General features: G+C 40.6%; 2 protein-coding genes across 2 annotated transcripts; one reads left to right on the top strand and one right to left on the bottom strand.

The window, feature by feature from the left end:
* Positions 1-2,941: 2,941 nt before the first annotated feature.
* On the top strand, positions 2,942-12,230 carry LOC145710566 (zinc finger protein 385D-like). Its single transcript, XM_081788335.1, has 7 exons — positions 2,942-3,158; positions 3,817-3,887; positions 8,846-8,959; positions 9,713-9,907; positions 10,439-10,748; positions 10,842-11,164; positions 11,212-12,230. The coding sequence occupies exons 1-7, from the start codon at positions 2,996-2,998 to the stop codon at positions 11,377-11,379; spliced, it is 1,344 nt and encodes a 447-aa protein (XP_081644461.1). The 5' UTR covers positions 2,942-2,995; the 3' UTR covers positions 11,380-12,230.
* Positions 12,202-15,912, bottom strand: LOC145708753 (uncharacterized). The gene is made up of 7 exons (XM_081786450.1): positions 15,829-15,912; positions 15,589-15,752; positions 15,265-15,545; positions 14,985-15,161; positions 14,424-14,943; positions 12,709-14,357; positions 12,202-12,632 (listed from the first exon to the last, which is right to left on the bottom strand). Exons 1-7 carry the CDS (start codon positions 15,910-15,912, stop codon positions 12,490-12,492), a joined length of 3,018 nt encoding a protein of 1,005 aa, XP_081642576.1. The 3' UTR covers positions 12,202-12,489.
* Between the last annotated feature and the right edge of the window lie 323 nt (positions 15,913-16,235).

Below are 16,235 nucleotides of genomic sequence, written 5' to 3'. Positions count from 1 at the left end.
GATCGACATCGACCTAATTTTCATCCGTGTTATATAAAAAATCAAAAAATTCACCTTGACAAAGAGCTTTTTAGCAGCATTCAAACATGGATATACTGTGATCTTGTGGACTTCGGGATATATTTTTACCACGAATGGCTGCTTCTCGGGAACTTTTTTCTGGAAAATGAACTTGAAAAAGTCATGAATATGAACTAACTTTAACTTTAAGAATATTATTTATTATTTATATATATTATTTATATATTCATGACCTTTTCCTGTCCATTAGCATCTCTCGGAACAATGATAAAAGTAGCCTGATCTCCAATCTTGTATACTTTCCCTTGGTCATCCCTTCGTCGATTTATCAATAGAATAGACGATTTTTTTCAATTTTGATAAAACGATTCCTGACAATTTGGGATCTGAATGGGGAAATTGGTCCGTGGATGCAGCCGATGGGAGCTGCTCGATGCTGGTGGAGTGTGGTCTTTTTGATTTCATGGATGATGTTTTGCCTGAAGCCTGGCATAAACTCACGATGATATCCGCCATACAAAGTCCACATGCTTCTGGCCGTTTCCGGAAATTTCATTCGAAAATTCAGTTCCTAAAAGCATCATAATAAAGATTGGAAAGAGACTTTCAGACTGCCTCAAAAATGGATACAGCAGAGTTTCGCAAGGAACATGCTTGTTTCTGAACAGCTTGAATCATGTAGGCTTCGTGGACGTCAATCTCCCGGTTGATTCGCATCAGATTTTCTTGAAAAGTTTGCCGCCTGTAGAAAGAGAAAGAAAATCTACAAGGTGGGAAACCCTTCCCTTTCGCCACTTTGAACTGAATTGTTGGAGTTGTGCAGCTCATACTACCGCAAGTGCAAATTACAACAGCACCGGGGCCAAAACGTCTCTTGAATCTCTCCGCAAATCGCTTTTTATAAAACTCAATCGTCATCATGGTGAAGTTAATCGCGAATGAGCTGGTAAATCCATATCCGGGAGACAGAGGGGAGCGAGAAAGATCCTCCAACTCAAGACAATTTCTGACTTATCCACGTTGATCATGGCCATTTAAAATTGATCATGGTTGCAGCAACTGCCAGGAAAAAGCCTTACTAGAAGCAATAGGCGGATTTTGTTCTATTGGAATGACATAAAAACAATGTTTGAAAACTGGAGCTGTTATCATCTCAAATTAGCTTGATAGTAGATAGCTTTGTGTCAAACATGAGCGTCCGGATGTGGTGTCGGATGGGAGGAATGTATGCTAAAGGGCCCCAGGCCCGGCCCAGCTGCCATTAGTGAGAATGATTGAAGATATCTTCGAGCGATGAATTCGGCTCTAGTGCTCTCTCTAATCAGCCAGAACACTGCTTTGACGCAGCACGATAAACTCTTTTTTTTTCAATGCAAGCCAGCATGCGCCTAAAAAGTTCCCGCTAGGACCATCGAGCTCACTCTGGTCATAGCTGCAACTTTCTATCCGATTGTTGAGCACACACGACCGAGCACATTTAAAACAGAGAGAGAGAGAGAGAGAGAAAGAGATAGAGAGACGGGCAAAACATCGGCGGAATTTGTTAGAGTTTCAAGATCAAAGTTTTCAAACTTCCAAGTTTGCACCGAGCAGGTCTCTTATCCTTCAAGAGACTTCTTGAAAAAAGTTGCAGTTGACTTCGGTTATGATAAATAACTCTCAATAAAACCGTTATAATGTACTACTACTTACTGTATGTTACATACAGTATGTAAACACATTATTACGCAAACAGAAATGAAGAAATCTGACGAAAAATATGCTCATTTCACGCTTTAGCGGGTTACAGTGAGATCAATGAGAACTCGAAAAAATATCGAGTACTTGCGACGCCCTACAGGTGGCCCGAGTGTTGTACGATTTGTGTTATCATTGCGCCTAGGTGCCATGTGAGCCAATAAACCGAAACCTCGAAGTGAAGAAAGAAGAAAAGAGTTTCTAGCGCACTGAAAAATTAATCGCAGTTTTGGGTATCAATAATTCTATTCATCTCGGGCCATGCTTCTTGATTTTCTGTGCCCGTCTCCGTAATTACTACTGCCCAGGGGACGAGTAGCTCCTCAAGCAAGGAATCAAGTTTAATTTGTAACTGCTACCGACCGGTTTACTTAGGAGCGCAGTGGCCATTGGCTAAGCAGTTGAAAAGAAGAAAAATATTTAACCGCCCGTTAAGATCAACGATGTTTTTGTTGAAGCTACGTATGCGAGCAGGGGGCCGCGTCAACTTACATGGAGCTCAACCTTCCGTTTGTCAAAATGCAGCTAATCCACCTGCCATTTAAGCTAAATAACGAATTACGCACTAAACGATGTTTGCCCGAGTCTTAATAAACTGCCACTTGGTATCTTTGAACGACGAAATTGTTATTCTTTCGAAATTTAAGTTCGCGAAATATTTATCCTCCATGATTCCGAAGCTGTATTTTTTCTTGTTCTTAAAAAATAATTTTGCTTTTAAAATCTCTTTAAAATAATCTTTATCAAGAACTTTCTATAGTTCAAAATCTGCCATGGATTTTCAATAAAATGAGAATACTTTTAATTAATTTTATTTAGTTTATTGAGATGTCTTAAGTTTCGGAAGCTTCTAGTTGGCGCTAAACAGATAAATGGTCGAAGTAAGTTTGTGTTTGTCGATTTTCTACTGTGGCTAATTATCAGACGGTGATCCATCATAATTTTGAGCGAGCGTCTTTTCATTTGCCTGTTTTGAGGAAACACTGATGCGAGAGAGGCTTCTTTGACCTTGACAAGATAGGAGAAGAGATGATAGGCGGATTGAGCTTGAAACTCTGGTGGAGCCAAGTTTGCTCGGCTAAGCTCAGTCGCGGCGGCGCCAAAGAGGCGCTGCTCAATTCGCGAGCTGACGGAGCCACGGGCAGCGGCGAGAGACGATTCCCTCGAAGAGCCGGAAAGGATTCTAAAGCACAGTAGTAGAGAACTGATACACGAAGATAAGAAAGAGAAAGAAGAGATGAGCGGACTCTTTAAAAGTCCCCAGACGCCAACCAGGGAGCCTGCTGCGTCGACGGCCGCTTTGATGGCGTCGAATCAACTCCAGAATCAAGCCCTGCAGTTTTCTATGCTCACGCCTATGATGCTCGGCGGAGCTCAAGCTCCAATGCAATATATGAAAGGTAGCAAACATGAATATATAAATCGCCTTTTTTTCATTATAAAATTAATCGTGATTTTTTAATAGAATTTTCCGAGATTTTAATAGAAATAAGAAGTAAAGCACACGTAACTATTTGCACGCATTAACATTACTGTTGACTTTTGTTGACATAAACAAAACAAAACTCGAAAGTCGAAAGGCGAGGAGAAAGTTGCCCCCGAGGGCCGCGGGTAGTAGCTGATTTTCCTGCCGCCTGCGTCTTTCAGCGGGTAAAATTCGGCGAAAGTGCCTCGAGTGGTACTCGACACAGGTTCGAACAGGATCGTTTATCAAGTGCTTTTAGCACAATGTTCTCACATCAATCCTACCCGCTCTCTGCCTCGCGCCAAAGTTCTTTTTAGACTCCCTAAAAGAAGCTTCAAAAAACGACGATTTACTGTTTGAAATTTTCATTTCAAGAGTTTGTTATTTGAAGTTCTTTTTGATAATGAAAATGAGTTACCAAACCGAGATCAGTTTTCGACCACTTTGGTTAGCCTATTTTACGATAATGGATCGATTATGAAGTTATGATAATCGATCTGGAGTTTTATTTACTCTTCACATTCACTTGAACCGGTCTGATTGAAGTCACGTGAATATAGGTTGATTAAATAAACTTAAAAAGTATTATTTAGTCCAACAACCGGCCATGCAAGGGCTGCAGCACGTGACGCTCCCTCTGTCGGCCCATCTTGGAAATACACAGGTGAGATATTTCCAAATTTAACCATTCTTGCCATCATCTCGTAAAGAACTCCCGACGCATATTTAAACCGATAAATATCAGTCTTCAATTTTTAACTATGCGCGAAGCCCCGTACTCTTCCAAATCAGAATTTCTAGCACCGTCTAAAAACAGCGCCCATCAATTATTTCACAGCAAGATTTATTCAACGCGCGAATGAATTTTAAATTATTGGCATTGAAAAATTCAACGCGTCCGAGTCTTGAAAGAGCTATCTTCCGATGGAGCTTCTGGATGACTGTAGATTCGCTTATTGAACCTACAGCTGAGCTCGGCAACCTGTGTAAAAACCTGAGTCAGGGTTTGAAAGATCTTTAATGAAAAAGCCGCGTAGCGGCTTCTTTTAGAAACGAAGCCGCAAAGCGGCTTCGCAAAATAACCATTCCAAAATATTTTAAAATTCTGGCGAAGTTTCGAAAATGGCCGAAAATGAAAGATAAGATGAACGGCGATAGTAAGTTTAGTTTACAAATTCAAAGGTAGCGCGTGTCTTCCATGATTTCAACGCTTCGCTTAGAAAGAATAGCATGGAAGCAACTACTAGCGATAAAACAATCAAGAGTGGATCAAAATCAAGCGCTAAATTAGAGCCTGATTTTCACTTGGAGAAATAATAGAGATGGACGAGGCAGCGGAAATGCGTGAATATCCGGACATTAACCTGTCAGTTGTAAAAGGAGAATTCCCCCTAATAGTCGTTCATGGTCGCCGGGGACTAGCAGACAAACACGCCAGGTTCAGCAATTACAAAAATAGTATTACTGGAAAAATGCTCTGATCGTCTTTGCGTTGATTGTTGACCTGGCAAATTATAATTGATCCTGATAAATGATCAAATAGGCGATGAAATGTGAACTCGGCAACTTTCAAAAGGAGCCTTTTTTCGTCCTGACAAGAACTTGCAACTTGCAACTGCTGATCTTTTTTTAAAAATACAATTTTTGATGGCTTACTTTTGATAATTCGAACTATGAGAGGAAATTTAAGCAGAAGGGATAAACGCCGATTGATAAATTTCATCAACAGCAAGGTTGGTTTCTAAGACTTATTTGAACTTGTTGATTTCAATGTTATTTTATTTTAAATAGTAAAGTCTCTTTTGGTCGAAGAATTTTAAAGAGTTTGAAGCCTCTCGAAGTGACTCGGATTGTTAATAATTATAAGAAACAAGACGAACATGGCGATCTATTTTTACTGTACTATGGGGGTACTATTACTGAGAGAGGCGATTTTCTGAAAGTTAGATTTTCTGGAATATTAGACTTTCTGGAAGTTCCAGAAAATCGCCTTTTCCAGAAAATCTAACATCCATAAAATCTAACTTCCAGAAAATCGCCTCTAGAAGTAATAGTAACCCCCTAGTACAGTAAAAATAGATCGCCATGTTCGTCTTGTTTCTCATAATTATTAACAATCCGAGTCAAATAGAAGGACATATTTCGGTTCATGGAGGTTCATGAGCTTCAAGAATAAGCGAGTGAATTATTGCGTTACGCAAAAAACAAGAACTAGCTACTTGGTAGCTGTATGTCTTTACTTACTACAAGCTGTCAATCTGTTCTCGCTGCACGTGCTATTATCGCTATCGAAATTATGTTGGCTTGTGCGCAGATCGCGCCAAGTGTGAACAAATTACGGTACATGGTCCTCTTATCACAACTAGAGAAGGTTTTATAGCGACGAAAGGAGCCTATAAATTCTCAAATCCTTCTGGACCCGCAGCGCGGAAGCTCCCTTCCGAGTGCAAACAACAAGGAGATCCTTGTAAAAAAAAAGTCTTCTTTTATTACTGATTCAAAAATTGCTCTAATCGTATACAATGTAATTGGTTAATCAGAAAATTCATCGTGTAATTTTGAAAAAAATAATGCTTCCTTCTTCTTTTGAATTTACTTTGACGCCACTACTGCTAATAGACGCGATGAAGGGTCGAGTTTAATTTAATGTAGAACTATCTGTAAATCGCAGTTTTGTTATTTTTGCTTACAGTGTGTGTTCTGTGTTAACTCGCGCTCAAAATTGCTCTGTTAATGCTTGAGCGCTCACAAATTCTGATAAGAGCTCATTTCGAACGCTACTCGGATATACGGGTGTGACTGTAAAGAAAGCCCCCTCGCGAGGTAAGCCGACCCAGGCAGCCCTAACTCGAACAAAATAGAAAACACGATTAAGTGTGCATTTGACAGAGACATAACTCATCACCTTTGGCGAAACAAGGGAGAGAAAGGCGATCTAAAGAAGAAAACTATCTAATTCTCGACACCTAGCATCATAGAATTGCCAGTACGTCCGGCCAAACTTCGAGCCAGGGCAAGATTTATGAGCCATAAATGAAAAGCTAAGCCCTGGGACTTTTGGCCTACTATTTCATCTAGCTCTTAAATTAGCTATTTATCACCTCTCTTTTTTTTTCTTACATTAGATTATTGACGCATCTTCGTTTTTGATAGCTCATTTATTTATTTGCAGTAGAAAATTTTTAATGGTAGAAATATTCGATCGTATATAAAATAAGTAGGGAATTGCATTTTTATTAGAACTAATAAATATTAAAGATAAAGTAAACATTTCATAATGAATAATAGCACAATTTATAAGTCGTTGAAAACAGTTTCTCAGCTTCTCTTGAAGGCGATAATGTTAGGATCATCATCAGTTTTCTATTAACATTTCAATAAATTCGCCTTTTTTCTCTCTTTTTTTTCAAACTGAAAAAATGTAAATCGAAAAGGAAAGAGCGCCTATAGATCGTAAAATTCCACGACGGCTGAATTTTGATTAATCGAATTAACAATCGTCAAAATGAAATAATAAAATGAGATCCTCTTCCAGCACAGAGAAGCGGGCAGAGAGATACACGCCTCATTCAAGAATATCCGATTCTGGTGTTGCTCATTTTCGCCAACTTGTTCAACTTGACTTTCAGCTAGAATTTCAAAGCAGCGAAATGTTGTATTTCGTCATTAGAAAGTAGAAAAGTACGCAACTGCGATTTCAAATAGAAAGAATCCGTCGATAAATGGCACCTCCGAAGTAGAAATGTAAAGAAAAGTTTTTTGACCACTCAAGCCTTTTGTTCCTTACTTCTTATTTAAATCACTCTCACTCTCTCTTTCTCTTTCAGAAAAAATAGAGAAGATCGAGATTTTCGCTAAGAGTTTTTTTTTCAATTTTGAAGACTCTAACGAATCCCCTTATTTTGACTTCTAAAAGGTACTGCTTCTGGGCTCGGCAACCTGAGTAAAAAACCTGAGTCAGGGTTCATAAGATTACAAATGAAAAGCCGCGTAGCGGCTTTTTTAAAAACGAAGCCGCTAAGCGGCTTCGCAATATTATTCTTCAATCTTATTTTTAACTTCTGGCGAAGCCGCTTCGCGGCTTCGTTTTTAAAAAAGCCGCTACGCGGCTTTTCATTTGTAATCTTATGAACCCTGACTCATGTTTTTTACTCAGGTTGCCGAGCCCAGTACTGCTTGGGTCAACTCAATCGTGTATTATTCGTGGAATCAATGACTTCAAGTCTGGACTCGGTAACCTTTGGGCGCTAGAATCCTTTCAAATGACAAGTCTAGCTTAAATTTAAGGAAAAAGGCAACGAACGCTTCATAAATTTTTGATATGTTTAGTCCTAAATTACTGAAATCAATAAATTGGTACTAGACAAAAATGAAGATTTTCGAGTGCTAGAGAGCTGGGATAGCTCGTTTGCGGCTATTCGCCCTCTGTGTGTCGCTTCTAGACGCTTGTGGTGCTTTTCGCTGTCAATCAATTTTACTCCTAGTTTCCTTTTTTCCTGAGTCAGAATGTGAATGCACGTTATTTATTGGGTACCGTAGTACTAATGTTGTGCAGAAAGTATCAATCTCTTTTATGGGCGGCTTAGTTGCCATGTGGCCGCGATCGGCACCAGCATGTGTCTCTCCTCTCCGCGGCTACTACTTATTGAGAGAATAATCGACAAATATTTGAGCACAGTGACTTGTGTAAAGTTCGATCACTCAAATCACAATCTACTCCTTTATAAGTCTACTATCTTCATAACTAAACGCCAATAGAGAAACACCTCACTCTTCCAGAACTAAAAATCACCAACGCCTCTAGGTACTTTTTATTTATTACAATCAACATTTTTAATAACAATATTTTGTTAGTACTAGGCTCGGAAATCTAAGTCATGGTTCATAAAAACGAAGCTCCATTTTTCTCTAAAATAACTACTTTTAAAAAATTTTTTTTATAACTTTAAACCTTTCAAACCCTGACTCAGGTTTTCCACTCAGGTTGCTGAGCACAGATTTTGATTTCAAAGTGTTCCCAGGACGGGATTTTATCTCGATTTTTTCTTGATTTCGGATTTCGCAAGGATTTTATTTCGAGAATTTCGCGGCTCTTCGGTCCGGGATGCATCCAAGTTTTCAGTAGAAGAGAAATAATTTTTTCAAAATCATAAATAAGAGTTTTTGGAATTCGTCAAAATAAGGTAACTGGAATTGATTTGAGAGGCAGAGCTAATTGTAAAGAAATTGTTGCCAGAAGCGTATTGCCGGTTCAATGAGACGGAAATTTCGCAAAGTGATCGGGATCAATAAAATATCACATTTTATGGGCTTCTTTCTCGCTTCGTTCTCGGATATATGATGCAGTGAATATGTAGGATATCGATAAATGGTTTCATAGTGCAACTACGACATAAATATTTAACTGGTCCTAGGACTCGCACAGGCCATTCCGTTATGGACAGCCATACTGCTCCAATAAGGAACGCGTCTAGTAGGTACTTGCTCGATTTTCAAGAGACGGGAAAGAGCTTCAGAGGCGCCAAAGAATTCAGCGACAGTAATTTCAAAGAGCGCACGTTTTCGAAGCTCGCTTTATTTTTGCCTTTTTATTACTTTATCATTTTTGATTTAATTTTTCAGCTCGGCCCAGTTGAAAGCGCCCTCGTCAGCAGCGTCTTGAACAAGGAGAAAAGCTTCCGTCCGAAGAGAGAAACGCTTCGCTGCGAAACCTGCAACGTCAATTTCAACAGCCAGGTAAAATACGCCTCCAGAAAGAGGGAGGGTCACGAGTAGGGAGGGATCGCTACTGAATTACAAATTGGAAATAGTTTTTGAAAGATCCGAAATTGTCATCAGTTTTTATGAAAAAAATGAGGGTTTGATTACCTTCCTTTGAAGATGTGACTGATTTGGCCAGTGGCGATTAGCCCGAATTCCAATTTTGTGCCCGACACGGTATTGATTGCCAGCTTATGATCAACTTCTCATTATTAGAAAGTTGGTGCACTTATTAGTTATAACATTGTCCGAGAGACAATTCGGCCGAAAACCCGCCCGATCAAAAACGCTGCTTTTTTTTGTTTATTTGGGCAGCTTAGATTGGCCAAACCAGAGAAATCGAGGAAATTGACGATTTTGAATAAGGTAAAGAATTTGTTGGTGCCTACTGTACCACCTCCTAAAGCGAAAATTAATCGACTGGTGGTGCTGCTGACTTTCCCCAGGGCGGCAACAGCGTCCAGTTTTCGCAATTCACGGGCATTTGCACATTGAAAAACGTTTTCGATTGGTGCTGTGCACCAGCACCAAGCCTTGGAGGCAATTTATTTGAATCTATCTCTCTTGGGAACTAGTTCAAACTCGCCAAAAGAGAGCGCTTCCTCCACCCTTGCGAGGTGGTCTATCACTTCTATAAAAGCAAGTATTCGCCCCGAGCCCAAATCATTATTCTTTTTAAAGTCATCCGAGGATCTATAGAGTCGGTTGATCGTCATAGATTACGTTTAGGGACAAGCTGACACCCATTATCGAGGGAAGCGACACGCCAGAATCACCGAGATCAGACGGCGAAAGAGAGAGCTCAAAGAAAGGGACTCAAAAGAGGCCGTTGAAGCAGCTCCACCAACAGAAACCAATCCTGAAGCAAGCGCCAGTATCACGGCCGAACAAAGCACGATGAACGGGATCTTCAAACAAGAGCAGGTAATGAGGTGTACCATTATGATACATGTGTCGGACAGACTGTCGCTTAGCTCGACATTATCTTCTTATCATTTGACATGGTGAAATTTTTCAACGCAGCAGGGGCGTGAAATATTAAAATCAGACTAAGATCGATAGAAACTCATAGCAGTGCATGAGTTACTCTTACACTACTGGTGAATAATTGAATAATGATACTGTTGAGTTCGTTCAACTAAATCGTTACAAACAGGTGTATAATGTGGCATTTTCATTATCAATGTCCGGTGAGAGAAAAACTTGAAAAGATTGACTTGAAGTTTGGCATTCAACTTTTTATTCCAAGGGTAAACTGACCAGGACCCGCCAGATACTGACATATCTCGGGCCAGTCACAAAATGTATCAAAATCAAAATGAAACAAATGCAATGAATATCATAAGTACCACTAAGGAAGAGTGGTCTTTGAAAATACTTACTGGGGGGTACTTTGAAAGCGGGATGAATGGTAGGCAGTGGATACTGAGCGAACCTATCTAAACCGTTTTCTAGGCCGCTAGCCTCAACGCAGAAAACTTGGCTCTGGAGGCGCAAGTCGAGCAATTTGAAGAAGCCAAGGCCGAGAACTGCGAAGTCGATGCCGCTAGAATGGCCGAAGAGGACAAAGAAATGATGTGTGCTGCGAACGAGAATGGCTCAACTAGCTCAAATCAGCCGCTCTTTCCCCTCGATCCGTTAGAAATCCGAGAAGAAACCGAGGAGGAGAAGAAAGCACGACTTGACATGGAAGAAGAGGTCAAAAAGATGCTGGAAAACCTACCTCCTTACGTCAAACGAGTTGTCAGAACTATCAAGCCTCTTGGTAAGTCTCTTTCAAGTGGATTTTCCAATAGAATAGTTAGACTAGCCTTAGGGTAGAGAAACTTTCAACGCCCCCTTGATCATATTTTTTCAGACGAAAGTCTTCACTGCAAGGATTGCGACGTGTGGGTCAATTCTGATACTCAAATGAAACAGCATCTCGGCTCATTGCGCCATAAAAACACAATCGCGGGGATTCCAGTTCCTCCTCGTCCAGATAAGATCGAGCCTGTCAAGCCCCGGTCAAACCACCAGTACAAATGCGAGCTATGCCACGTCACGCTTAATTCGGAAGTGCAGCTTCTGCAGCACTTGCGCAGCCAAAGACACAAAGCGACGCTAGAGGGTAAACCGCCAAAACCAAGATGGGTTCCGTACGAGCGATTCCGGGAGCAACAACGAATCCAGGCCAAACTCGTAAGTGCCCGTCTCTCAAGACCAGAGAGTTAATCGTATAAATTCAGAAACTGCAATCTGCATACGCCGCCGCTTACCAACCGATTCTCGTGCCCAACTTTACGCACATGCAGATGGGCCAACTCGGGCAGACGCAATTGGGAGCGATGCAAAATGTCCAAAACGTACAGGGAATGGCCCTGCCCCCTGGAATGCAGTTTGTTCAGCTTATGTAACTTTGACGACCCTTGTTGCTGGTATATTTTACTCCATCCCTTTATCTACACGTTCAACCTACTCCTACTGGAATTCATACTTTTCAAGGTTCTCTAACTGAAATCGATTTTTTGCGATATGTTCCTGTTCACCATGTTATTCTCTGCTAGGGATGTCCATGATATTTGGAAAACGAGAAAAAAGAAATTTTATGAGGTGTTAGTCAACCGATTCTAGCGGCACTAACGTTAGAAGCGTTTGTTCAAATTTCACGCGGCTGCTGCTACTTTTAGTTGGGCCAGTTCTATATTTCTGCTGTATGCCTTTTAATTGTGATCTGAATTTTCCAAGGACAAGTTTAGCTAAAGAAAGCAGCAGCCTTCCAAACCCACACTCTTCAGCCCAGTTGAGCCGCCCCACTTTTATGTATTTGAAATTTCGACTTCAATAATCACCTAATCAACGATTGGGGAGCTCAATTGGACGAGGACTCCCGAACCAAAAAAAAAAACAATAAAAACGCTATGGAGTCAGAAAGTCCATCATCTAGCTCAAGCTTCATCCTTGTTGGCTTCAATTTTATCAGCACCGTTGCTTTCCTGGTTTTACTATTTTTTTTTCACATTAGCCGAGTGATGAGACATCAGTTAGATGAGATCTTTTTTCTATATTTTGACGCAGCCGAAAAAAAGAGCCTTTTCTAGGTGTTCGCATTTCTCGAATCTCTAACTGACCTTATCTTGATGCAATCGCCACTCTTTATGAAATAAATAAACTTATTTAAACACTCCTGTTATCTTCCTTGACTGCAAAAAAAGACTGATGAAACTCGGATACTTTCCGTTAGAAAAGTGGTTATTTATTTTTGCAGAAGATAGTGGCAGTTTCCGAAAATGAGCTTTAATACATGTTTAAATATGGGGAAGTCAAAATATCTTCGTGAGCAAGGAATTTAACCTGAACTGTAGAAATATATTGGAATCAACAGAACAATAATTCAACTGATAGTGCTTTATGAAATCTTGTTTCAATGTGAGGGATGAATTATGAATTATGTAAAATATGTGAATGAAAAAGAATGTACATGTGGTTATTTTCAATGAGAGGCTGTAAAAATAATACACGAAGACTCAGTCTGAGTCCAATAGAGAAATGACTTCATACTCTTTCTTTTCGTTTCGCTTCTTTGATTCACTTTTGGCAACAGGACGACGAGCAGGAGGTTCTCGTTGAGGTGGTGAGGCTGGACGTTTCGAGGTGACCCTGGCTTTTCGTGGTTGTTTGAATTCTATATTTTATTTATTGCGAATTATTTTTTGAATTAAATTTCATAAAACCAGTTCCTTCAGTGGGACTTATTGACAGTCTAGCAACTCTCGAATTGACCATAATCACAGAGTTCCTCAGTTTTTGAGGACTGTTAGAGAAAACATTCTTCGAAGTAAGTGGTGGTTGTCGAAAGGCATTCTCAGGAGAAAACCGTGGTGGCTCGCGTTGCACGAACCGGTCGGTTTTAGATTCACGTGCGTTGCCCTGAATAACTCGGATTGACTCGTTTTGCACAGCCATTCGTGAAAACTCGTCCTCCACTTCCTCCGTTGGCCGTTCTTGGGATTCTGGCTTGCCAAGTAGATGGTCCATTACTTCTTCTGGGGGCGGAGTTATGACAGGTCTCGGCGGAGAGACTACTTTCTTCTTTTTAGCTATATTAGCTTCAAATGTTTTCGGAGAATCAAGAGCGCGAGCTCTCTTTGCTTTGTTGGTGCTTGCTTCTAGGGGTGGCGGTTCGTCTTCGTCTGAAGAAGTGATGAGAATTTGACAGTTATCGTCTCCTTTCTTCTGCTTCTTCTCCTTCGAAGGCTTCGCTGTTATTTTTTTCTTCTGAGGCGATGCTTCTGGTTCAGCTTTGTAGCCATCATCAGAGTCCGAGTCGATTACGATAGGATCAATAGGCTGTTGTTTTTTCTTTTTAGTTTCTTTAAACTTTTCTCCGAGTAGAACCAGTTTTATTATTTCCTTAGAAATATTTTTAGGTATATCTTCTGAAGGTTTCAGTGCTCTCGATGTTGAAGGCATCATTTCATCGGCAGTGGAAGAGCTTGGAGGGCACTCAGATGAAGACTGGGTCTCAAGGCAATCAAGAATACTCGGATTCGCTAATCTAGCTGCTTTCCTAGCCTTCTTTGCCTCCCTCTCCTTCTTCATTGCTTCCCTCTCCTTCTTCCTTGCCTCATAGGCAGCGACCTGTGCTTCGTATTCTGCTTTGGTAGTTTCATGTATTGCCTTCTGTGCTTTATATTCAGCGGTGAGCTTCTCTGCCTTAGACATCACTTTTTCCTTTTCTTCTTCCCCAAAAAGGCTGTCTAGCGGCGTGTCATCACTTGACCCTTCAAGTTCATCCAAGATACTTGGATCCCTCGACTTTTTAGCAGTTGAACTTTTAACTTCTTTGATTTCTTCATCACTCGATTTTTCAGAATCAGACAAAGGTCTAGAAACAAGCTGAACTCTACGCTTCTTTTTTACATGTACATGCTCTTCCTTCACCACGAGGTTTTCGTGTGGAGTCGATGCAAGCTGTTGCTTTTGATAGCCGAACTCTTCCTTGATTCCAGACTTTGGTCCTTGTTGTAGACCAGCAGATGAGTTGTTCTTGTTGTTTTCTTGGGAAGAGCGCTCGTTTCTTGCAACAGGTTCCGCTTTTATCAGAAATCCGTTTGAAGCAGAAGTGCTTGGGAGCTGGAGGCTCGTGTTTTTCTCATTATTCGAAGAGTTCTCGTTGTTTTCCGGCGAAGACCACTCATCAGAGGACTCTTCTTCTGGAACAGCTTCCTTCCCGTCATCTTCTGGTCCAGACCATTCATCGGAAGACTCTTCCATTGGGGTATCTGGCTTAGGGATTCCAGGTGGTAAAGCAGAAGTCGATGGCTTGTTTTCATCAAACAACTCATCGTCTTTGTCGAATTCGACCTCTGATTCACATTCTGCAATCAAATGTCTAAGAAAATTATTAAAAGCTATTCAGAGATTGTTTAGTCAAAACTTACGGAAAATAAGAACTTACCCGAATTCATTCGAAGAGACTGAAGACTTGGATTCTTGATCTTCTTCGTCTTCTTCATTATCCTCAAGGTCGATCTCATCAAAGCCGATATCCTGAGCCTCTTGCTTCACCATGAATTCATTGAGGAGCTCGTTCACACTCTTGACCGGCTTGTCCATGTATCTACAGCGCTTTTTATTCTCGTTCAACTTCTTCTCCAGTTCTTGATCCTTTGGCTGAGAAACTTCCGTAAGAAAATCTTCCGCAAAGTCTTTTTTTCGCCTCTTGCTCCACTTTTCTGTCGCCTCCCGTAGAACCTGCGAAGCAACTGCAATCAGGGCTTTCCCAGTCAGCTTCTGTATACTCTTGTTTTCTGGTTCGCGTTTCAAATGTTTATCTCGCCATCTATTAATCAAGTCCTTGTAGTCGTCAATGTCCGGCAGATCCTCTTCGGAATTGATGAAGGCTTCGAGGACTTGTTGCAGATTTTTGAACTCTGGGTTGTTCAAAAGTTGAATCTTCTCTAGCTTGATCTTTTTGTCTGATTCAGTTGAAAATCTTAGCTCTTTACTGATTGCTCACGAGCTTGAACGAGAACAGACAGAGTTTTCAACTTTCCTCGAGCGCGATTAAGACTGCATGTTTCGTGATTCAGTTTTTGAATCCTTGAGTAAATCTTCACAGCCTGCTTTTTGTACTCGCACTGTCGCAAGTAGTTGGATTTGTTTCCCCAGGCTTCTTCGTCACTCAATGCCTCTTCTAAAAAACGAAGTGATAAATCGAATTTCTTTTCAATTCAATTTGAAGACATAGAAGAGAACCTACAATGGGGTCCTCTACTCCCGCCCTACTTTTGACTCACCTTTTTTCTCGAGATCTTTTATCTTCTTATGTATAGCATCTAGCTGGTCATAGAGTCGGTCGTACAAATCCTCGATCTTCCAGGATTCGTGTTTCTCGGCCAACTTGGTCGTTTCTTCGCAAACCTGCTCTTTGCGCGCATTAAACATTTCCTCCATCTCTTTCGCGAGAGAAATCCAGTTCTCAGCAGTCACCTCGCACAGGGCTTTGTTGACGATCTTCACGCATTCCATGCTCTTCTTGAAGCGTTTTGAAGTCTGCTCATATTTTTTGTGGAGAATTCTTTGAATAAATGATAGATATTTGAGATTTTCAGCGAACTTACGATTGAGTTCTCTCCGCATTTTCCTCGAAGTCATGCTGTTTGCTGAGCTCGGAAAGCTTTTTGAAGAAATTCTTGAGCAAAGTCGTTGTTTCTGCCACTGAAGCAAGATTTGGATCGACCCAACCCTTCGATTTCAAGAACTTCTCATAATGACCTCTGTTTAACTGGCTTCAGTTATCAAACTTGTTCATAAACGGCTCAATTTTCGAACTTTGATATGTACTAATATTGATTGATAACTCTTTCCTTCTTTGGTTTTTTCTTCTTTTTCTTCTGAGAAGAGTCGCTCTTCTTCTGGGACTCTTTTTGTGAAGAAGAATCCATCCTCTTCAATCGTGATTCTCTATTTTCTTTTCAGAATCCGAAATCTGAAATTTCAAAAAACTGTCAAAAAGCGCATTATTGCAGCCATCAAATTTTAATGACTTCTTTATAGGAATACGGAGAAAGTCCGAAGGTTGAGCGGCCAATCACAAGCGCGTGCGAGTTTTTTTGAGCGCCACAGATCAGCAGACCTCAAAAAGGAAAAGAAAAAAATAAAAGGCAAGACAGTTTATTTGACGAATACGCTGAATTTCTCTTCGCTTGAAAATTTTGATGGGGAGAAGGGCAATTTATAGACGTGCGTAGGCGGGAAATCTAGAGAA

The sequence above is a fragment of the Oikopleura dioica genome, chromosome XSR (assembly GCF_907165135.1).
Source record: "Oikopleura dioica chromosome XSR, OKI2018_I68_1.0, whole genome shotgun sequence".
Classification (NCBI taxonomy): domain Eukaryota; kingdom Metazoa; phylum Chordata; class Appendicularia; order Copelata; family Oikopleuridae; genus Oikopleura; species Oikopleura dioica.
This window is presented reverse-complemented; position numbering and strand designations above follow the sequence as displayed.